At 42.3% G+C, this 25239-nt stretch overlaps 1 protein-coding gene across 1 annotated transcript in view; it reads left to right on the forward strand.

Moving 5' to 3' along the window:
- The window catches only part of RORB (RAR related orphan receptor B), a 149597-nt gene that overhangs the window by 111791 nt on the left and 12567 nt on the right, over positions 1-25239 (forward strand). The window contains exons 4-5 of the mRNA XM_081930676.1: positions 1383-1784; positions 23917-24038. Of these exons, the coding sequence (XP_081786802.1) occupies positions 1383-1784; positions 23917-24038 (524 nt within the window). The remainder of the gene's footprint in view (positions 1-1382; positions 1785-23916; positions 24039-25239) is intronic.

A 25239-nucleotide genomic window follows, 5' to 3' on the forward strand; every position in this document is an offset into this window, starting at 1 on the left:
AGATTATATGTTGCAAATGTATATCTGGAAAGTAATCCATGAATATGTTGCTTCTTTGGAAGAAATGCCATTCCTATAGAGTGTTTACCTTCAAGTCTGTTATTTCCCCCTAGGCCTTAACTGTAACCTGTAACATTCTCTCTCTTTTTCCCTTCAAAATAAGTGTGTGAAGATAACAGCCACGTTGACAGGTTGTGATAATAGGGCTTTAGGGCTTGTTATCTTCAGAAGGTACTAATCCTGTTAGTGCACAGATTAAAGGTTTGGGGAAAATTGATAAATCACACAGGATACAAATCTGAAGGCTGTACATTTTTATAGAGCACTGGTTTGCTCTTTGGTGAACATGGAGAGATGAAAAAGAAATAGCAGGCCTGCTCATTATTCACAGCAGGATGTTGGCTGCTTGGCACATTTACTTGGAAACAGGTCCTATTGGTTTCAGCGGGACTTACTTTGGTGTAAGTGACTGGGGTAAGGATCACAGGCTACACCCTAAGGCTTTTGTCTGTCAAAAATGTAGCAGCAGGTGCACATGTAAGAGAACAACGGGTTGCCATTTTGTGATGACGGTATCATATGGTTCAACTGCCCCCATGAGATCAAAGAAGATCTTACCATATCGAGTCTCCTCCATCATTTCAGAAATGAAAATAGAGATAGACAAATGTGTGTGTGTTTTAAAATTATATTCTACCTTTCGTCACCAGAGCTAACAAAAATATATTTAAATGAAAGAGCACAATTTTGTCTTTTAAATCAGAAGATAACCTGCTGCAGTGTAAACAGAAACATAAATATTTTGAAATATTTCCAGTAGCAGTTCAAAACACATATGATTTAGTAAAAGGAGCATCTTCAGATACTCTGAACACAGAGCTTTAGGATTTTGAAACAATCTGGAAAGCTCTTTAAGGACCAGCCTGTGAAAGCCTCACTCCCCCCACCCCACCCCCAGCTAGGAGGCTGGATGTTGCATTCTGGCCCAATTGTAGGTTCTGGTTGCTCTTCAACGGAGGCTCCACAGAGAGTAAATTACAGTAAAGTGATCTTAATACTGGATACTAGTTATGTAACATAATCAGCCAAACTAGAGTCTTCTGAAAGTCCTATAGTTGTTTATCTCTTTGACATCTGCGGGGGGGGGCATTCCAAAGGGCTGGCATGACTACCGAGAAGGCCCTCTGCCAGGTTCTCTGTAATCTCACTTCTCACAGCGAGGGAACTGCCAGAAGGCCCTCGGAGCTGGACTTCAGTGTCTGGGCAGAACGATGGGGGTGGAGACGCTCCTTCGGGTATACTGGGCTGAGGCCGTTTAGGGCTTTAAAGGTCAGCACCACCACCAATAATGCCTGGGGTTTTTTTTGGTTGATTTGTTTCAGCTGTAAAGTTTGGAAGAATGTCCAAAAAGCAGAGGGACAGCTTATACGCCGAGGTACAGAAGCATCAACAGCGACTGCAGGAGCAACGGCAGCAGCAAAGTGGCGAGGCTGAAGCCTTGGCCCGAGTCTACAGCAACAGCATCACCAATGGCTTGAGCAACCTAAACAATGAAACTGGTGGCACTTATTCAAACGGGCACGTCATTGACCTGCCAAAGTCCGAAGGCTATTACAATGTGGATTCTGCCCAGCCCTCCCCAGATCAGTCTGGCTTAGACATGACTGGAATCAAACAGATCAAGCAGGAACCTATCTATGACCTCACTTCAGTACCAAACTTGTTTACCTATAGCTCTTGCAACAATGGGCAATTAGCTCCTGGGATAACCGTGGCAGAAATAGGTAAGAAAAGTCTACCTTTAACCTCTCATAATGACTCTGTGTGCTTGTATTTCTAACCCTGCAGTTTCCTTTGGAATGGATTGGTCCTGAAGCATATGTATGACTGGGTTTGTTGTGGATTCAGTTAACAGAATTCTAAAATGTTTACATTGCGTAAATGGAGCAATTCATGATCTGTTTATGAAGCTGAAACACCAGAGCCACTGATGAATCAATCAAGTGATAATTACTAAATAGGGAGCTTGTATCAAACGAGCTCATTATCAGGAGGGCTTTAATGATCTTTTTGACAACTATACACATTCTTGTCAACAAAGAGCTCTGAAGGTGGATCATTAATAGAACTCACTCTTAAATTAATTACAATGCACAACATCATTGTTTGATCTTGCACTGAACACTCTGGATTTATACCAGTAAAACTGCATTCCGGATCTCGAATAGATGGGTTCATACTGTCTTTGTAAACTCTTTGGAAGATGTGGTTTCATGTGTTAGGGTATCATTTATCCAACTTTGATGGTGATGATTGATAACCTTGTTGTTAGGTGTCTTGCATAGCAAGAAAAGTGATGTTTTCCTGGTGAGCAATGTTTGGTTCATACCCATAAGAAGTGTTTTAATTACAGAAACCAACCAGTTGTTTACCTTGCTTTCAGGTGATGCATATTGTACTGATATCTATGGCAGAGTTTCTCTTGTATTTTTAAAACTTATCCTCCCTTAAAGTCCCTTTAATTTAATGCATACAAACCAGCGGCCACAGAAGAGCTGCTTGAACTTGCTGTTCATTGAAATGTCCAAGACACCAAGGCAACAGCTGAAATATTTAGTTCTTCATCACCTTTCCTTATAAGGCTGAAAGCAGTGTACATATAATTAAAGATATATATTAAAAGTGTACATATATTAAAAAGCCAAAAGAACCTAAATATTCCACTCCCAAAAGTGGTAAGAAACTGAAGGAATGAGAAGTCTTGACCTGGCCATAGAAGTTGTGTAAAGGTGCTGTCAGGCAAATCCACCAGGGAAGAAAGACTGTTCAACCAGTATGGATTGCCACAGACAAAACCATGCAGTGCGCAACAAAAATATAATATGTTGAAGGAAGAGGCAGACCATGTTTTATGGGCTGTGGCATTGGTGATGCAGCCCATGAACCAGCTTCTTCCCTTTAGAGGGAAATAAAAGGGGTAGAAAGCACTGAAAACGAATTCAGGTTTGGTTTAGCCAGTCCTTATGTTGATCTCGTGTCTTTCCTGTTCCCTAGAAGTTGGCAATGCAGTCCACTTTCTGAGCTCTTTCCTACAGAGATAAGGGTCAGTAAGGTACTAAGAAGGGGCGTGGCTGGCGCTGTGGGTTAAACCACAGAGCCTAGGACTTGCCAATCAGAAGGTCGGCGGTTAAAATCCCCAAGATGGGGTGAGCTCCCATTGCTCAGTCCCTGCTCCTGCCAACCTAGCAGTTCAAAAGCACGTCAAAGTGCAAGTAGATAAATAGGTAAACGATGTTTCCGTGCGCTGCTCTGGTTTGCCAGAAGTGGCTTAGTCATGCTGGCCACATGACCTGGAAGCTGTACGCCAGCTCCCTCGGCCAATAAAGCGAGATGAGCGCCGCAACCCCAGAGTCGGCCACGACTGGACCTAATGATCAGGGGTCCCTTTACCTTTAAGGTATTAAGAAGGCAGCAATTTCCTTGTTGACCTGTGTTTGTTGCAATCAGTGCTGTTTCTGTCATGCTGCAGTTCACTTTCTGCCAAATACTAAGTTATTAATCTCCCTGTCCATTATTTAATGTAACAACTATTTATGTAACTTATGTAACTCACGTTCATTTCAACAGGAAACTGAAACAAAGTAAAAAATAATTGCCTATTTCATTCACTTGACTAATTTGCATTCCTGACCACAGACAAACATTCAAACTGAAGCAATGTCTGCTTCCTTTTCCACTTTCGTCTATATTCTCCAACACCCCTAGGAGAAGGTACAGAAGCTAAATATTAATTATTCACTCAGATGTATCCCTGTTCTCCTTTGCATCTGGTAAGACTTCCAGGTCATCAGGCATGTCTTCTAAACAACCTCCTCTGTACCTCCCTTCCTAGAAATTGACCATGAGCAGGAGAGGTTGCCACCATTTTTCTGTCTTTGCTTTTGTGCCTTTAACAGCAGCCTGGTATGCAGCAATTTAAGCAAGACATTTCCTGGCATGAAGATAAATAAAAATGTACAAATAAAAATATGGTATCAATTGGAGGGAGCCCCCCTGGAAATGGCAGACTTGGTCCTAATCCAACCAAAGCATGTAATAATTGCAACATTTTAAAAATGGAAATGTGATATTAAAATCCGTTTGATCTAGTTGCATTAGTGATAAACAAAGTATGAGTCAGTGATTGGGAGGGGTGGAGAATACAATAGCTACCCTGTTAGGTCCCAGGCCATCCCATGAGAAAGCATGATTGAGGGTTGAAAAGGTTCTAACCACATTTTCCAGATTGGGATCATAGCGCTTAGCTCCTTGCAAAACTGAACAATGCTTCCTTTTGCTTTAAAGCTGCATAAAAGCCTTGAATGCTCAGCACTCTATGCAGATTACTTGTGCTGCCTTTAAAGCAAGTCTGCCAATCCAAGCTTGTTCTAGTATTGCCAGGTCCTGAGCAAATGGGGAATCCTGTGCCTTGGCTTGACAAAGAAAAGGTTAGCAGGTGTGCTGCTAAAAAGCTGCACCCCATAGATGCCAAGCTACTCCTTGCTCTGTTGTCCTTAAAAACTCACAGGGACTCTTTTAGAACAGGAGTTGGAAATCCTAGTGTGAGTTTTACACAACACAATTTGTTTTCCAAAGACACCACACATTCATCTAAGTGGAAAAGTTCCCCAGATGTATTAAACAGGGCTCAGGGTGGCATATACTTCTATACTGAAACATGTTTATACATACCTTGTCTTTGTTTTCATTGAAACACCCCAATTTCTTGTGCTGATTTGAAATGGTATAGAAACTTTTATCCTACGAGGAAGCTTGAGAATTTTTGCTAAAAGGCTATATTAGAGATCCCTAGCCTGTTCCCAGGGCTGAATACCCTGGGGAGGCTTAAACCAGTTTATGCTTGCGGTTTAGAGGTGCTTGTTGGGTGCTATGCAAATGTCACTGCTTTGGACTCTGCTGAATTTACCCAAGGCAGTAGCTCGTCCCGTGTTTGAATGTATTTACTAGACATTGATCAATTAGCTACAGAATACACCCCATTTTATGCAATTTCTTTCAACCCAGATTTCTTCATTGCACACAAACTGATTCATCTAGGGACTCCTTGTGCTACTGTTCCTTTTATCTTTCTTCCCCACAACTACTTTTTAAGATCCCACATAGAAAATCATTTTTAATTACTCTACTCTTCCTTTAAAGATCCTGTGTATGCATCTCAACTATATTTATATGGATCAATATTGCCATCTAGTGAGTAATTTAACTACTACTATAGCAAGAGCCTAGGCAGATGCAATTGAGATGCAATCAAATAACAGGGTATCTATTTAAAAGTTCTAATCATATTCTATAACTATTTTGACACCATGCCTGGACAAATTCAAAGGGCGCCATCATCGCCATCCCCCCCCCCCCCGTAAACTATATTACTGCCTATGCTAAACTGTGCTTAGACCATTTATTCAGAAGTGGTTCTCACTTAGTACCAAATGAATTATTCCCAAGTAAAGCATGTATATGATTACCGTCTTAAGTGCTCTCAACAATCCTTGGAATGAAGCCTTGTAAATTACAATACAAAAAATTACTTGATTCTCTCTGCATTTCTAAAACAAAATTTAAAGTCAAATAAAGCAACGTTAAATGAAGTTCTCCCACAGTATCCACCACCTACTAATTTCTACCATCTCAGAAATTACTGTTAAACATTATTAAATGTTCACACCTGAAAAGGGCACATATTCCCCCTCTTCTAAACTCCCCTAAGTTTAAATGGTTAGGGTTTGGGGGCTTTGTCTGAAAAGTCCTACAAAAGGCACTCACTTCAAAAAGTGCGTATGCAATACTGTTCTCTCTCAACAGCCTCTCTTGTACTGCCCCATCGGCAGGATGCACAAATCAAACCCTAAATCTAGCCCTTTCCCTGTTTATGCTTTTTTCACAGTATTACATTCACTTCACCACATTTCCATGTTGATTTGTGATTTCTTTTAAAAGTCCTCATGAAAATTCATCAGCATTTTATTGCAGGTTTCTCTTTAATGTACACATTTTTGTATGCAGCTTTGTGTAATAGTCAAATGTTTGCAATGAATTTCCCTAATGCCATTTTGTATGTAATTTTCATCAATATAAGCGTTGTTATGCACACTTTCCCCAATATATTCATTTTTATAAACAGTTTTGGGTTAGGGAACCGCTTCGCAAAATTCAGAAAACTCCAAATTTTGAAGGTTAGATGAGTTTCAGTTCATATATTGTTTGTATAAGTGTTGATTAGGTGGGTTTTGCATTTTAAAAGTTATCATTGTGGCTTCATTGCTTCTGGTTGGTTTTGTTAAAAGGGTTTAAAACCTGGGAAAATAGGGGAAAGACTTCCATCCCATCCCCTGTGTTGCTTCTACTCTGAATTTGGGGGTGTGCAGTGGAGATCACCATGCTGTGGCCAGCTGTGCTACACAGCCTAGTCATGTCCAACATTATTTCTCTGGTGTGTATTGAAGGTTGTTTATGCTGGGAGGGTGAAAGTCATTTATGTTCGGATGTTGAAGGCTGTTTATGCTATTGCCACCAAAGTCAGAATGCTGAAAAATTGTGGGATGGAGAAAGAGTAAAGGTGGCTGGTGCTCATTGGACTGGTGAGGAGGAAGGCAGAGATGTCAACAAGAGGTGGAGCAGAGCTAACAACAGGCAGAGCCAACTAATTCTGGATTTGCCCCGTCTTCTCCATGACAAGTTCTACAGAGGAGCAAGAAGCTGTCAGGCAGCACCACCCCCTAGGCTGGGTGTAAGTAAGTAAGAAGGCAGATTGGGGCTGGCTGAGAGCAGACAGCAATTGGTAGGGCAGTGCCCCATTTGCTCTAGCAGACAAGCCTCCACTGGCAGTGAGGTGCAGAGAGAAAAATAGAGACATGTGTGCTATCTCAGGAATAGCTGAGAGTAATGAGGCTGCAAAGAAATCCATGGGAGAAGGAAAGAAAAAAGAGGAATAATAGAAGGGTAGCTGCAGCTCTCTGGGGTGGTAGAAGGAAAGGAGAATGTGATGAGGGAAGGGAAAATGAGGCTGTTGAGAGACCTGGAGGTAAAGGGAAAGCGAAAGAGGGAGAAGCTCAGAGAGGGTTACAGTCATGTATGGCGGTGCAGAGAGAAAGCGAGAAGCGAGTGGACTGGGCTGGGCTGTGATACAACAGAGCACAGGATGAAGTAGAGGGGGGAAAGGAAGGAAGGAAGATGAACAGAATTATTATTTTTAAATGTTTTGGAGTGAAGAGAGAAAAAGCAAAGGGTACCAGTATAGAATGGATTAAAAAGAGCACAGTGATAAAATTGAAAAAAGAAAAAGAAAAAAACTTTTGTAGGTAACATAGCCATGCTATTCTTGGGTGAGAAAAAGGTTCCTAGTAAACAGTAGAGTGATTTACGCTGTGCATCCCTGCTATAAATTAATCCAGTTCATCATATGTTCTGGGCCATCTAATAAGGTCACTATAAAATTGACAAATGATGGCCCTTGGCAGTGTTCCTAATTGAGGTTTAATCAATTTACACTAGTGCCAAAGCCTTTCAAATATCCTCCTTTTTGTTTGGAACGGCAGTGAGTGTTCCAAGTGGGAGTGGAAGACACCATCTGCCTGCAGTGAGCTGCAGCCCCCCCCCCCCACTTCATGTTTTGTTTATGCCACATCATTTTGAGGGCAAAAGATTGGGAAGGAGAGGGGGCAATTTTCTCATAAAAATGTTTCTGCGAAGCAGCCAGGATAATTAGTCCTGCTCCAGTGTGATGCATCACTGCTACTATAATAAAACACACACAGAGAGAGATTAAAAATGTCAAAATGTTTAGCTCAACATATTCAGCAGTATTTTACTATGTTGTGAACTACCCTGTGATCTTTGGATGAAGGGCGATATACTGTACAAATATCATCATCATCATCATCATCATCATCATCATCATTACAGTTGACAATGATCCAAAGGAGTGTATATACAAGCACACTCAACTTGTTTTTAGAGGTGTTTAAAAAGAAAGACAAAAAACTGCCCCACAGAACTCCCCAGCTGTTCTATCAACTCTGAGGAATCTCCTAGGATTGGCACAAGAGATCCCTGGGACATGGGTACATTTACCTTTTAGCAATGGCTTGGAGCCAAAGGTATTTTAAAATTGGCAGACTACATTATTTGATTTTTGACCCTTAGAGCTTTACATAAGACGGTTTGATATTTACTTACTTGCATATTTTCTAAAATGTATTATATGCTGATATTGAGTTACTGATATCAAATGAATGGACCTTGGTTTATAGAAGGATAAAAAATGGTTATAGAAGTGAAAGATTATAGAAGGGAGGAAGGAGGGAGGGTTGGGGAGAGAGAGAGAGAGAGAGAGAGAGAGAGAGAGAGAGAGAGAGAGAGAGAGAGAGAGAGAGGTGAATCCCATATTGAAGCTTGGTGATAGCAGTGGGCCCCAGGTCTGAAGAAGTTGGGCTGCTTGTCCCATCACCTCCTAAAATGAAGTTGTAATTCACCATGGAGGGCACCATTTTGATTAGGGCCATTTCAGAAGTGATATTGTCCTGCTCATTTTTGAAAGTAGTTAGAAAATGGGCATATTTTATGTGAATCACAGATACAGAATTTTCCAAAACACATGTCCAATATCTGCATTTGACTCTCCCATTATTGCTGAGAAATACATATTTCTTTGCTTTGCTAAAGTATGCTAAACATGTCGCACAGGTTTCTTGTTCCATATGCTAACTAGAAAATCTGTGTATATTTTACAAGTCATTATTTTCCACCACTGAAAGTTGCATCTATTTTTGTTTCATGTTGGTATGACCTCAACAGCCTGACTTTAGTCAGCTCTGCCTGCTTACAATCTGTCCAGGGAAGGGCACAGCCTGTCACCTTCGTCTTCCTTACTCAGAGGCCACAACTGGACCATGAAGCCCTATCATGTCACTTGAAGCAGTTACGTCTCCCGTCAAAGAACTCTGGGAACTGTAGTTTGCTAAGGGTGCTGAAAGTTGTTAGAAGACCCCCTTTTCCCTCACAGAGCTACAACCCCCAGGTTTGCCTGGGAAGAGGGACTAATTGTTGAACCACTTGGGGAATGGTAGCTCTGCGAGGGGAATAGGGGGTCTCCAACAACTCTCGGCACCCAAAACGAACTACAGCTTGCAGGGTCCTTCGGGGGAGCCATGACTATTACAGTCATATAATAGTGCTTTAAATGTATGATGTGAATGTGGCCTCAGTTATTCCTTTGTGCAGCTCAGCAGGAAGGAGGATGGGGAGAAAATTAGAAAAAGTTGGCTCTGCCAATCATTGCCCACTGAGAAACTACCTAATTTGCACCTCTCAAACCAATATGTAAACTGAAATCCAGGTATCCTTCAAAATTTGCACTTTTCTGCATTTTGCAATGTGGTTCTTCAAGCATATCATGTGTGCAGAAATGCATCTATGTGAAAAGTCTGCGTTGAAATGCATAATATTAGAGGAAATTAGTCAAAACTGCCTACAACAATGTGCTTATTAGGGGAAATTCACACTAAATTGCACTCTATTTTTCTTGAGGGTCTTTTAAAAAATCACAAAATGCTGCAAAAATATGGAGATATGAATTTAAAATTAGAAAAATGAGAAACGGAGAGACCAAAATTGACAGATCTGTCCATCCCAAATTCTTAAGTTGCAGAAAATAATTGTTTACAATGTTTGAGGCATCCTTGGAATAAAAATTGTTGCTTGAAAAATTTGCAAACAAGAGGAGGAGGAGGAGGAGGCTGGGGAGGGGGCTTCTTCTGATAATCACTCGAGGCATCCCTTTTCCAGAGAAAAGAAAGAATTTCCCTAATCATAAATTCATGCTTGAGATTCTAGGGAAACTCTGACTGCAAGAGAACTTGCTATCCAGAGAGAACTAACTGAAGAAACCCCAACACTCATAGCAGAAGGGAAAAGAGAATATGAGCTAGAAACGGGTAACTGAACAGAAAATGGAAAACACCAAACATTCCCTATGTAGTTATAGGAAGACATTGTTCTGGACAATCAAGGGGAAGGGGCAATCCTTCCACAGTCATTATGGAAGTCTTTAACAGGACTTAGCCCATAAGAGGGCAAAGGATAGAATTTGGAGATGTGTCTGTATAAACATGTGCACATTCATGTTAGGAGGGTTTGAGCCCCATCCAGGCCCTGCCTGCACCATCCAACACAGGATCTCCATATTTCCCAGGTTTCACCAGGAGTCTATCCAAGCCAGCCAGTGCCTCTTTAGACCATTACCTGGGCTAAATTCCTTGCTTTCATTTACAAAACAACAAGCTTTTGTCCCTGGTGGAAGCCAAGAGACAAAACGTGTGTTCTTCCCATGGGCTTCATGAGAAGCAAACCCTTTCTCATTTTTCAGTATTTGTAGGCAATAAGTAACACAAAAGCTATAATTGACATTTATGGCAACACATTTTTCCACCCAAGAGAGTGTGGAAGCAGAGAAAGAAACAATGACGGCTGCCAGCCAGTTGCCTGTGAGAAGCTGAGCCTGTGCCATTGAGCCCGTGAAGGCAGAGGTAACAGAGAAGTGGGCAGACGACGGCGTGCCAAGCATGCATGTGGCAACAGAGTGTGGTGTCGTGGTTAGAGTGTTGGACCAGGATCTGGGAGACCAGGGTTCAAATCCTCACATGACGCTCACTGGCTAATCTTGGGCCAGTCACTGCCTCTCAGCCTAGCCTACTTCACAGGGATTAAATAAGGAGGGAACCATGTACACCACCTTGAGTTCCTTGGGTGAAAAGGTGGGATATAAATACAATAATATATTTGTTTTAATGTGGGAAGCAAGCAACAAGCCTGTAATTTCTGTGGTCACCACTTTAAAAAATAACTACTAAGGGACAAGAGGATAAGGTCTGAGTCCACATTTAGAGCACAAATTGTGTGAGAGAGAGAGATTGGAATCATTTCAAGATCCCCCTTTCGGGGGAACATTTTGATGCTGACATGCCCCATCCCATATATATTCTCAAGTATATTTATGGTTTCTTTTTTCAAGTCTTAGTGTCCTGCTCCTCTTGTCTAACGTTTGGGATGCATTGGGTGGGTGGTTGTTGTTGCTCTTGTTTTCTCCCGCATTTGTGGCAGTAAATAAGAACTTGGTGGTACATAAAGGGAGTGTGCAAATAAAAATGTTTTTGATACAGGCTTGATATGACTTTCTTTTTATAATATTCCTGAAATATTAAGCTGGGGGAGCCTGCAAGTGTGAGAGGGAAAATGTTTCCAAGAACATAACGAAAATTATCCAAAGTAGCATTTGCTGTTTCAGAATGGTGTTTTCCTTATTGGACATAATATTTGGGATTAGAATCTGTTTCATCTGCTGCATATACTAGGAAGTGCAATGTTGGTCACTTAAATGAGGTGCAAATAAATTCCAGAAGGGGATCTGTGTTACATCTCTTGCAGCAAAAATGAAACAGACCTGTGGCAACTTTAAGGATGCAATCCTAACCCAATTTATCCAAGAGTAAGCAGCAATGAATTCAATAGAACTTACTTCTGAAAAGACATGAATTGTGCTATAAAAGATTTATTACACTAAAGGTTTTGGTGGACACCAATCTACTTCATCAAATGCATGAAATATTATTCTCAATCTGCAGGGTGTGTGAGTGTGGGTGAGCTACAACAGCACTACTGCAATTAATAACAGAACAAGGTGAAAGCAGTAAGGAAACAATACAACGTTCCCATTGGATTGGAAATCAACATGTTTTGCTTGGGTAGTGGAATAATTTCCTTAGTTTTCATGAGGATCCGAGTAATTTTTTTACATGGTTAAGGTGCATGCTACTGTTAAGTGGGTTTCATTCTTCAGATGCTTGACCATAAAAAATCCAGAAGCTACTTCTCCATTTTTATTTTGTAAAGGCACTGCTGTCCAGATCAAGAGTATAAAGAGGCAAAACAAAAAATCCAAAATGCTCCCTCCTATCACCTCCTCTTCCCCCAACAGATATTATGCTATTCAGTATACAGTGGAACCTCTACTTACAACCATAATCCATTCCGGAGGTCCGGCCCTAACTAGAAACATACATAAGTAGAGGCGCACTTTTCCATAGAAAGTAATGGAAAAGTGAATTGATCCATTCTAGACAATGAAAAACACCCCCTAAAACAGCAATTTAACACGGATTTTACTGTCTAATGAGACTATAGATCCATAAAATGAAGGCAATAATCAATGTACTGTACTATAAAGGGTACTGCAGTACTGTAAATGGGGAAAAAAATTAACATTTATGTTTTTTCTTATGGGCACTGATGATACAGTAGTCATTGTTGGGATGGGGGGGGGGCTTTTATCCATTTATGCAGTCACACAATCAACCAGTAGCTGAAGTGGGTGCCACACAGTCAGAAAAACAAGTGCTCCAAAGCCGGCAAACTGAGCTCCGGCAAACCAGAGGCCTCTCCCCGGCCGCGGAAGCCCCAGTGCTGCCCTGCAGCCGGCCGGCTGGGCAAGCTCCGGGCTGCCAGCAAAGCCTCTGTTTGTATCTAAAGGAAAGTTCATAAATCGAAGCACCTACTGAAGGTTGTAACTGGAATCGTACGTAAGTAGAGCCGTACATAAATCGAGGTTCCACTGTACTCTGAGAAGCAACTTGAACTCTGAAGTTCCCACTGAAATAAAATAGGCACATGCAATCCTTATATTCCATTGCCCACCCAAAACCTATTTGTTTTGCCAAGCATTTTTAGAGAATTTGCTTCAGTGCTGGTCATTTGTCCTGCATTTTGAAAATTTAATATTTAAAAGATTTTAAAGTTTTAAAGCTTTAATGATTTTGATGCTTGTTAAGAGTTGGAGTTTACAAATATCCGTTAAAATGAAATAAAAAAACTACAAACATAACTTACTGCTTTTCAAAAAATTAAGACTGCTTAAAAAGCAGCTCACAGGCAGAGAGCTAAACTAGTTTAACTGGGAGGACAGGCTATAACTGTTCTGTGCCTTCTCAGCATATTCTGAAAGAAAAGCCGTTTCTGCCCCAAAATGTGTCTGTGATGGCTCTGCAAGCTTCTGTGTGCTCCCTTTTGGGTGCCTCTACACAGGCAATTCCTTCTTGTAAGGAGTGGCTGGTGCCCAGTGGGGCTGGTTGGGGAGAAGGCAGGAAGACCAACAGTAGGTGGAGCAAGAGCCCCTGACAAGCAAAACAGACGCCTCCTCGGTTTGTATCCATTCTCCTCCCTGGAGTTCTGCAAGAGCTACAGTTAGACTAAGGAAGAGGCAACTAACAAGCAGTGCCACCTACTGGCTTGCTATCTATCTATCTGCCTGTCTGCCTGCCTGCCTGCCTGCCTGTCTGTCTGTTTGTTTGTACATACTCCACCCATCTGGCTGGGTTTCCCCTGCCACTCTGGGCAGCTCCCAACAGAATTAAAAGCACAATAGAACATCAAATATTAAAAACATTAAAAACACTATCCATAAGTCTTCTCTGTCATGTTTCAAGCTTAATCTTCATTTTTTAAAATAAAAGTTGTGTTTAAGTACATGTTTAAATGCTATTTAAAAACAACAACACCATATTTAAATATGCATTTTGTATAATTTTGGAGCCTCACTCTTGCATCACAATATTCAGAGGAGTATGAAATCCAAGTGATGATAAAACGTTCTGATATGCACAATAGTCCAGGAGGTGCAGATCAGATGTGTTTTAATTGCAATTGACAGAATCAATTTAAGCATCCTTACTACCCAAGGAGCAGCAAAAAGGTGGTACAGTCAGTTTTTAGGTCCTCAAAACCAGCTTCGCCCTGTAGTTAGCCTTGACTGCAGCCATGGTAAAGGTATCTCTGCCACTGAAAAACATTACAAAATGCATCTGTAGCTTTGCTATAATGTTTGAACAGAGCAGGAGAGGAACACTTTGCTTGCCAGTAAAATCATCTTATTGTGAACTGCAGTGGCTCAAGAGTTGCTGCTTGCCTTGTGGTACTTTTCATGTCTTTTCACAAATTGTTGTGATTCTACCTTTAAGCTTTGCTTTGTTTCTTTTTAAATGAAAAGCAGTAGAGTATAGGAATATTTTAAATAAATCAATAAGTCATGAGAAATGAAAAGCAAACCATCATGAGTCAAGGGCTTCCATTTGTCCACAGGTGGGGATCCTCTGGCCTGCCAAGCTTCAGAGCCTGTTTTGGGCAAAACCATGCTCATCCTTGCCAGGCCTGATGTGAGATATAAGTCAGCAAGCATGGGGTGGGTGAGTCAAAAGCACCAGGGAAACAATGATTGCCCTCAACAAGAATGTTTATCCTGTTGTATTTACAGCCCGTGAGTGTTTTCCTTAAAACTACTGATAGGTTCACATGAGAATAAGTGTTAATGGATGACCCAAAATGAAGATCCCGAATGTCCCTGTTTAGAAACCTGAATTTGAGCTCATCAAATCCTGTAGTTGGTGTCTCTTAAACATCAGCAGAGAATCCTGTAGCAAAGCTCAATCTCTGTTGCTGTAAATTCCATTTATAAAACTAATGCAACTAATTGCCTCTGGTTCACTGACTTTTCTCCCGGTGCAGTCCCACTCTTAGCTCCTCCAGAAAAAGATATACCAGTCTTTTGGACTGGGCTTCAGAAGCATGCCATTTATCACAAATGACCTAGCAGTTGGGGCCAGTAATATTAGTTCTAGTTAAGAAAGAGAATGTGTGATAAAATGATACAAATAAATACTTCCAAGCACCAGAGTAAAGCCATGGAGCCAATACAGCATTAATTCAAAATGGATCCCTAAGAGAACTCAAGTCAGTGTATAAGCTGAAATGAGCTCTTAGCTACTCAACTGTATCCTAAGGGTAAGTAGCAAATTAAAATTCATTATTCATTTTAATTGAGGATGACTATCAGTATTTTAGGAGACATACTTCAAAGTTCTGTTATTCCCCGTGCATAAGAAGTGGATGCTAAGAAAGCAGGGCTCTCTCAAGAGAAAAGAGGAACAAATGAAAGAAAGAAGGTGCTTCGGAGACACACTGAGCACGCTGGGCTCTGAACAGTTTATTCTTGGGCCAGGCAGGAAAGACCTAAATAAAAAGACACGAGGGCCGTACGCTGAATCACATTATGGGGCCAGAGACGTGTCTGACCTTTATGCCACATTAAGGATCTCTCTCCAATACTGTTAGTAGCGTAGGAAACGGGGAGGGGGGCACAGGGGGTGTAGGGCATCACGGGGCTTGCTCTGGGCGGCTCAACAACTTTGGGAAATCTCTTTTAAAAAGCTCCGCCCCAGACACCAGCAGGGGGTGCTGTTAGTCTTCCACCAACATTCCTATTGGTCAATTGACTGACTGACACCAACATGTGATAAAGAAGTCAAGGATGTGCTGCAGTTTTAAGCAGATTCCATTCTTTCTGCTGAGTAGTGAAGTTTCAAAGGAAACCGGCTTTTTGTAGGGAGAGCCACAAATTGTGAAATTTTCAGACTTTCAGAAATCTCAAATCTAGGAAAGGTTTGAACTTTTTCTTTCATTCATTTTTAAGCATCTTTTTTGTTTCCTGGGTACTTTTATTCTGATCATCTATTTATAAAAATGATCCCACCAAGATTGCAGGATATCAAAGTGAAAGGTTGTGCAGGGTCAGCACTGCAGGGGAAAGAGGGGGAGCCTCGAAAGCACGCCAGTGCGAGTAGATAAATAGGCACCACTGCGGCAGGAAGGTAGACGGCATTTCCGTGTGCTCTGGCACTCGTCACAGTGTCCTGTTGTGCCAGAGGCAGTTTAGTCCTGCTGGCCACATGACCCAGAAAACTGTCTGTGGACAAACGCCGGCTCCTTTGGCCCGAAAAATGAGATGAGCGCCGCACCCCATAGTCACCTTCGAGTGGACTTAACCATCCAGGGGTCCTTTACCTTTTTACCTAATCAGTGCTCACCCCCCACCCATTTCCTGCCCTTTCTTAGTAGATTTCACTGTAAGACATAAGGAGCTCTAACTTCAATTCCCTTCTTGTTTCAGATTTTTGCACATTCAAATTTTAAACAGAAAGTGCCATCTCCTAAAACAGACTGAATTAAATTGTTCTAAGTAAATAATTAATAAGAATCAGGAAATGAAGCAAAAGGTCAAAGTCAAAAAAGGATCTTAGGTATTCATTTCCAAGTGTATTTATTTACTTTATCCAGGAAAGCGCTTTACTGCTTTTGAGCTCGTGCTCCTAAATTTAGTGTACAGCTTCCTATAAAACAAGGAAATGTTAAACTCTCATTTTAAAATACCACAAAACTATGCAACACAATACACTGCTTGCTTGCTAAAGAAACATAGGGAAGAAATGACTTCCTTTGAAATAACAAGTCCCATCTATAGGCCTCATTTGTTTGGCATCCTACTTCTGGCACAAGGCATCTCTGAGAAGAAGGCGCTGTTCCTATGAACAGTCTGACCAGCACAGGACCCCAGGTCAGTCTAGGCAGGCTGCTAGTAGGGGCAGAGAGAGGGAAGAGGGAGAGCTTAATCCTTTCCCCTCTGGTCATTTTCAGATGGAGAGAATTTTTAAGGCAATAATCAGTCTGGAGTCTAATGAGCCAGAAGTTGCTTAACCCTTTTCTCTCTGGTCCTTTTCCAACTCATAAACACTCCCCCACAATGTTTCTTCATCTTCATCCCCACTTTTTCACCTCCCAGGACATAAAAACACAGTTTGGAATGATTATGAGCTGAAAAATAACCAGCAGAGAGAAAAGGGTTTTGTAGCCTCTGTCCATTCACTCTTCTTCTGACCAATCTTAAAACCTGGGTGATTTTTTACTCTGAGGTAAAATAATGATCTCAATGTAAAATGTTGTTTGAGCCTGTATCTGTGTGATCATGCCCATTCCCCAACTCTGAATTGGGCTCCAAATTCCATGGTTTTAGGCAAATGATATTTAACACTCACAGAGAAAAGCAAATCAGTTTATTTCTTGGGCTTGCAGGAGGCAACCTATCTTTGGCAAAAAGCCTTCACACTTTCCAAGAGAGTTATAGAGATGAAGTTGAGAAGTATGAGCAGCTGGTACTTCACAAAGCCAATAAGATTTAAGAAACAGAAATAAAATATGGGCTGAAGCATGAAGTGTAAATCCAGTATATAATAAATTGATGCTTTCTTACTAAAGTAAATAATTATCATTTTTAACAGCATCTTAAGATCTAACTGAAAATGCTCCTTTTCTGTACATGTCCATGTTGTTGATATTTTATTTAAGCCTTCAGTGAAACTCACATCTTAGCTATAAGTAACCTTTGAAGATACTCTTCAGCGGAAAAGTCTGCTGTAGTCTAAAAATAAGGGACTATGGTGTCAGGAAGAGAATCTACTGAAATCAGAAATAGAAAAGGTCAGTTGCTATTTTGAAAGCTGTGTACTATATAACTCCAGTTTTGACATGAGCACTCTGCACCACACACTGTCATTTTCCGGCATCATTGCATTATACAATCCCTATGGAACTCAAAGCGTGTGGAGGGTCACTTTTCAATCATCTAGGAGTCACTTCCATGGCACAGATTGTAACACTGGGAGAATGTATACCACGTCTACCTGCAATTCAAATAGCAATCCAGCAACCTAAGTCTGAAGCATGTTGAGCTGAGAACAATTGAAATAGCTTCCATTTATACCTGGTGTGGTCATGATATGGAGAACTGTCAATATGTACTTCCACATCATGTGTGAACTGACCATGCTGTCACTGTCTTAGGACATTTCCACACAATGCAGAAGCACTTGTTGACTGTACCAGGGGCGCCGACTTATAAAAAATATTGGGGGGGGCGGAGGCCCATACCGACTTATAAAAAATATTGGGGGGGCCAAGACCTCCAAACCGCTGCTGCTGGGGGAACGAAAGGGGCGAGCCCCGGGCTGCCCCAACCTTAAGTGAACCTGTGAGGGCCCGATTGGCTGCCGCCGTGGGCGGTGAATATTAATGAGCTAGGGGGAATCCCCGCTTCTCGCGGGGCTGACGCCAGCCCCGCGAGATTGTTGATGGGTCGAGAGCCCGCAACCCCACCCCCTCTCTAGATCGGGAGTGGCTTTGTTTTAACTCATTACTGAATGTATTTTAAAGGGTAACTATCGTCAAACAAGGAAAATAAAAAATACCAACATAATTTTGTGATTTTACAAAGCATAATATAACTAATAATTTTCTTAAATTATTGGGGGGGCAGAGCCCCCCAAACAAATTTTTGAGGGGGCTCGGGCCCCCTCAGGCCCCATGGAGTCGGCGCCTATGCTCTGTACATTAGTGCAGCGACTAAAATAAGGCATCACTCTAGCCCATTTTAAGCACTGCCTGTATAGCATATAGATAGGCCAGACTTATGAGTAGATAAAGTAAAGGGTAAATGGACCTCTGACCATTAGGTCCAGTCACGAACGACTCTGGGGTTGCGGCGCTCATCTTGCTTTATTAGCCGAGGGAGCCGGCGTACAGCTTCCAGGTAATGTGGCCAGCATGACTAAGCCACTGGCGAACCAAAGCAGTGCACAGAAATGCTGTTTACCTTCCCGCCAGAGTGGTACCTATTTATCTACTTGCACTTTGACGTGCTTTCGAACTGCTAGGTTGGCAGGAGCAGGGACCGAGCAACGGGAGCTCACCCCGTCATGGGGCTTCGAGCAGCTGACCTTCTGATCGGCAAGCCCTAGGCTTTGTGGGTTAGACCACAGCGCCACCCACGCCCCTTATGAGTAGATACAGGTATACTATAAATCCTTGGCACTTTATATTTCATGGGTATGATTTTGGATAAAAATTGAAATGCAAGAATTGGTCCTGGGCTAAGCTATGAAAAATGTGAACCCAGGTCACTTTTTACTGAATGCCACAAAGGAGAGTCATAGATTGTTTCTCTGCTGAATATAATGTAAAATCCCTTTCTTCCCCAAATGGCAACATAGGCTGGATCTACACTGACCTATTTAATGTTATTAGAACCATATTAGATACAGTATATTGTTCTAAAATGTCACTTGTAAAATAAAGCATTTGTTACCTTTTTTTTTTCACCAAAATGCTGTCTCATAGAATCATAGGGTTGGAAGAGACCACAAGGGCCATCGAGTCTCCCTACTCCTGGTTGCACTGCGCCACCCTCTTGTGTCACATTTTAATAACACATTATCAATGTTAAAAGTAAGACGTTATGTGTCCATATATGTTATCCAAACCATTCCTTAACCCTTCCTGAACATTAAAAACCATAAGTGTAGATTCATCCATAATTTCTGATATTAGCACTGTGACCCATGAGATGAAATTAATGCAAAATGAAACAACTAGTGTACGAGAGCAATAGAATAAAATTTGAGAGGATTGTGGTGGGAGGGGGAGAGAAATAAGGACAGAGACATACTGGTTAAGTTTGATCACACATGAAAAATGCAGGAAACTGTAGATGCCTGACATTTCTTTGATGAAGAGATAGGTGTTCCCGTACTTAACCGGGATGAACTTGCCCCATCAAATCCCATATTTTGGGCTCACTGGGGCAGGGAGTGCCCCATCAAGAGGCAGCGGATCTTTAAGATCCCTCCCCACACTCCTTGTCCACTTTGCCTCTGCAGCACTGGAAGAGACGTTTCCTTTTTCCTTTCTCGGCATTTCCATTTCTCCTCACTAGCTCTGTTTGGGAAAGGGTTACTCTTCTCCAAGAAGGAAAGGGAAAATAATAATTTGATAGTGAAGACTCATCCAAATGATCTGAAGAAAATAATTTGAGTGTTACCTGCTGTAGTTCTACATAAAGAAAGTAATTCTAACCAGTGAACAAGAAGTTTTGTGGTGAGTATGCTCCATGGCCAACATAACGTGGGGATTCTGAATAGCAGGAAATATGGAACATGGAGACTTTATTGGTCGAGGCACCAGGCCTCTTGACGTGAGAGAAAGTTGCATTCATTCTGAAGTGTCTGGGTAAAAACAGATCTCTGCTCCTCTTACCCGCCCACCCACTTTAACTGGCATGTGTTCTGTTGTTGGCTAGTCTATGAAAAAGCTCACATTAACTTGGACTCTTCATCTCTAGCTTTTTTGTGGCTTTTTCAAAAGACCTTTCAGCCCACTGTCTTCCATTCGAAGACGAATCCCTTCCTCTCTTTCATCAATGCCAACTAAGCAAGCAAGCAGCCTCCGATGCTTATGTAACTCTAATCAGCCCACAGAATGAGCTGTCAGACTCGGGTCCCCTGAGTCCAAGCACAGCCTTTCTTTGATACATTCCAGCTCCGCTGGCCTGCGGCACAAGAATCTCAAGGCTGCCTTTGCACCTGGCTTGTTTTCAGATGCCAGCACACACAGCCTTGCTGGCAGCGGCTGCTTCTGCTGCCCACCCTAAGGCTTTGCACACCTAGAGGGAGGTTTGCCAGCATCCTGAGGAACAAGGGGCACATGACGTGGAGCGGCAGAGGGCTTTAACTTCAAAAGCTGCTGAACCAACTTATTTCAAGATAACTAACATTTATGAGACAAAATAGTTTAAGAGGAGCAGTGCTTCAAAGGTTTAAATATTAGCTATGCCGATCAATAATAGTACAAGGTGGTTGTTAAGTGGTTTTGGCTACTTTGTGGAGGTTGCTTGGAATTCTCCGCATGATTTCTGTTATTGCTTGGAAAGCTGTTTGTATGCAGTGGCTCAATGGCCAGGATTTTGGAGGTTTGATTGGAATTTCAACATCTTGCCCCGCTACCAAAAATTGAGATTTTTTTAATTTAAAAAATACTATCAATGCAGATCCATTTGAGATTGGCTGCATGTGTAGCAAGGAGTGCATATGCGCACTGTGAATGTGAACCTGTGCCTACATTGCTGCCATAGGGAAATCTGTCCTTTTACCAGAAGCTTGTGAAGTGACTGGGATCACTTCGCAGGGTGCATTGGGTGAAACTAGAATGGTACTTGGTCTCACAGTGACCACAGATCCTAAAATATGTATCTATATCTTACAGTCTTTATGGGACACAAACCTGCCTATACAGGGGGCTGGGCCTTGGCGGCCCAGGTGTCCTCAGTGGCACTGAGTGCCTCTTGCCATCTACATGGGTTGCCTGGGACAGTGATCCCTGCTCTGGGGACCTCCCAGCTGGATTTCTGTACTGTCTTGTATGGCGTGTTCTCATTAAAAGAGAGCCCGTGTTGCGGTCGGGGCCAGCCAAGCCACCCCTCTATTGCCAGGCGGGTTGGGATGGTTGGTCTCTGGCAGGGATTGGTAGCTTGAGTTGCTGGGGTAATTTTGATGTTGCTAATTTGGGGGAGGGGACGGAGGTTTTTTAAGCAGTGCACACAGCGTTCAGCTTTCTCTTTCGCTGCTCTTTCTCCCTTATTTTAGGTCTTGTGCATTGACCTTGCTATGCCTGTCATGGGGTCGTCTGCCATTGGGGCAGGGGCCTGGTAGGAATTTTGTCCATTTGGCTGATGCTATTTGGTTTTTGCCTACTGCGTAGCAAATTGTCACAACTTGTAAGGTTGCGGTTAGGCATTGGTTAAAAATTGGTTGGAGGAGGGGTAAGGATTGGCTGTGCCTGCCCCTCCAATGCTGCTGCTGCAAGGGAATTCCGTTAAAGGAATTCAGGGGCTTGCCATGTTTTCGTCCAAATCCTTGGAATCGAGTTTGGCCCGCGTAAGCCCCTGGGAGCATGCCGGGAGAAGGTGAGGGCCTGTGGCACAGCTCCAGTTTCTCCCTAATATTGTTTCCCTTTACTGACTTTCGCTGGAATCCAGAAGTCAGTTCTGTCCCCAGGCGGGGGGACAGATAGTCCCAACCAATGCCTAAGCAACCACTCACATCCATGTGTGTTAATAAAGTTGTGGCCAAAATTATGCCAAAAACCTTAAACAAAAATTCTGTGTAATGTGTGCTATTTTGGGGGGGGGAGTATTTTGGGGACCTTGACACGCAAGTGGTGTTGTCCCTGAAGATGACTTGAAGTAGAACTTGGCTTACAAAATTCTGGCTGGTTTAGCCAAGTAGATTTGGATTACACAACTGCATTGTCTGCCTGTTGACCTCAAAGCCAAATCCAGGAGCTGGAACCTACCACTGAATTCATAAATGGCTTGGGACCCAAATGCCTAATGGAACATCTCTTCCCATAACAGTCTGCCCATGTCTTGAAAAGTCTTCATTTGAGGTTCTTCTCTGAGTGCCTTCTTTAGTGGAAGTATGTTATACAAGCTGATCTTTGGTGCCATAATTAAAATCTTTTCAGTGCTAAGCCAAGTCACCCTTTATTTGTCATGGAATTTTTAATGCTTCATTGTGCCTTATAGTTTTTGCTGCTTCTCCATACACATGTTGTAAAAGGTAAAGGTAAAGGTACCCCTGCCCGTAAGGGCCAGTCTTGACAGACTCTGGGGTTGTGCGCCCATCTCACTCAAGAGGCCAGGGGCCAGCGCTGTCCGAAGACACTTCCGGGTCACATGGCCAGCGTGACATCGCTGATCTGGCAAGCCAGAGCTGCACACGGAAACGCCGTTTACCTTCCCGCTAGTAAGCGGTCCCTATTTATCTACTTGCACCCGAGGGTGCTTTCGAACTGCTAGGTTGGCAGGCGCTGGGACCAAGCAACTGGAGCGCACCCCGCCGCGGGGATTCGAACCGCCGACCTTTCAATCGGCAAGCCCTAGGCGCTGAGGCTTTTACCCGCAGCGCCACCCGCGTCCCTACACATGTTGTACTTGGTATTAATAATTTTTATTTATTTCTCTTTTATACTACTATGCATATTTGGATCATGAATATTTTAAATAAATGGATTAATTAAATAATGCATACTTCCAGATCCATGAGCTGAGCTGAGCTGCTTTTCTGCTCAAAATGGCAAAACGAGTGCCATTTTGAGCAGAGAAGCAGTTCAGCTCATATTGAGTGTCCTTGTTGTGTCTTACTGGCTTTTTCAACAGTTGTGCAATATGGTAGAATATAGCTATTGTACTATATTGCAGAATGTCTCATTCCCTGTTTTCCAGGGCTCCTGCAGACAACCTATATATTGAGCATTCATCCTGTTTTGCTTGTAGGTTAGAGTATATCAATTTTTTATTGAGCATTCATTCTTATTGATTTGCAAGGAGCAAGCTTCCTGAATTTATCCTGATTTCCTTTTGGGGTGTTTATAAGCCATTCATTCATTCCACCTTTTTCAAAAATGCACTTCCCCCATTACTTTCCTGACCACAAAAAAGTCTGTTACTTTTTTAAAGTGGATTTGTTGAATGGTGGGGATAAAGCAGTTCCGTCCGCTTTAATTGCACAAGTCTACATTCCCCAATATGGGCTTGAATCTCTTCCACTTCAGTTTTGCAGCACTTGCATTCCACATGTACTTACTGTTGGTTGCTGTTTTGCCATCACCTTATGGCCACAGGAGTGATGTTCAAGCAAGATGTGCAACCAAAGATTTGTGTTTGTTGTTGGCTGATTATCGGGTTATGTTATTTGACCCTTGCAAAGACAAATTAATAGAAAGTGCGAGTAATAAATTGCTGCTTCTACATTACTCTGAATTGTTTATTCGGTGATCCCCAAAATGTGATCCTGGCAGTGGAGTACAGTACCACTAAAAAAAAGTGCCCGGTGTGTTGTAGCAATGGGGAAAGTGTTCTTGAGACTATTGTTCAGCTGCCAGCTCATCATATGGTCACTGCAGTAAAGGATTGGCTGTCGTTATCCTCATCTTTACAATTATCCTAGTATTACTAGATAACATTATTATTTAATTCTGTCCTGCCTTCTTAGCAAAAGAAAACATGATTAGAGCAATGTAAAACAAAGTATATTTAAAATAATAATGATTGTGAAGCAGAGTTTCTTCCTTTTTGTTCCTCTTTCTTAGACCGAATTGCACAGAATATCATTAAGTCCCATTTGGAGACATGTCAGTACACAATAGAGGAACTACACCAGCTGGCCTGGCAAACCCACACATATGAAGAAGTCAAAGAATACCAGAGCAAGGTACCAAAAACACAACTCACTGTATTGGGCTTCTATATTCTTGTCAGATGGGCAGCATATAAATTATTATTGTTGTTATTACTCATTCCTAATCACTGTTGTTCTGTGCATTATTTCTGCCAATTAATTGCTGGATAACACACTTGAGGACAGCACTTTTGAAAAATGACATTTTAAAACAGGAGCAACGTCTTAGGGAGGAATTCAGTGGAGCCCTATGGCAAACACCAACGCACACATCCAACAAACAAATAAAATAACAGACCCTCCAAGTGTCCATATTTTCCACGGACAGCCCCAGGTTTACAGAAGTCTTCCCGGTTTCTGATTTGATACTGGAATGTCCCACTTTTCCTTAGGACATCCCTATTTTCACTGGAGAAATGTTGGAGGGTATGGCGTTTATGTGACACCCCCTTCCCCAAGCCAATGAGATGCAACCTTTAGAAGACATCAGAAGGCAGCCCTGGATAGGGAAGTTTTTTAATGATAATCTTTTATTATGTTTGTATATAAGTTGGAGGCTGCCCAGAGTGGTTGGAGCAACCCAGTCTGATGGGTGGGGTATAAATAATAAAAAAGGCTGGCTCAATGGGTGCCAAGGGGCGAGTCTGAGGACTCCAGAGCACCCACAAGCACTGCACAAGGAACCCAGTCACAAACAGGCACTGGAGCAAAAAGATGCTCCGTGTGTTAGAACAAGCCTTGCTCAAGCAGGTTACACCAGCCACTCTTGGGGCTTTGCTCCTTGTCCTCTTCAGCTCTGTGAGGGAACATGGCAGAAAGGACATGGGAACTGTGTCCCATTGGTGGATTCATGTTGTTCCCTAAAATTAGCAGTTCCCACATGTGTCAGGGCCTTTTTATGAGATGTTGGTGTGGATCCTCCTCCACTCAGATAAGAAAACATACAGGAGATTGATGGACTCAGATGTCCCTCGATCTGCCGGTGGAAGCTCAGGGGCTCACTGGGCAGAAAAGTCTGAATAAACCTAATGGGAAGGAAAAAGCACATTCTCCAGAAACCAGGTGAGACATGCACACCTCTACCTTAGAGCAGGGGTGGGAAACTGGATCCAACATATAGACTGCTTTGACAGGTGTGTGCGGCCGTTTACATGGGGCGAAGCATTTTCATTTGCTCCCAGTTGTTCCTTGGCAAGTGATGCTGTCAGTGCCAATGAGCTGAACAGCACTGACA

This window comes from Podarcis melisellensis (assembly GCF_964234715.1).
Source record: "Podarcis melisellensis genome assembly, chromosome: 11".
In the NCBI taxonomy this organism is placed as follows: domain Eukaryota; kingdom Metazoa; phylum Chordata; class Lepidosauria; order Squamata; family Lacertidae; genus Podarcis; species Podarcis melisellensis.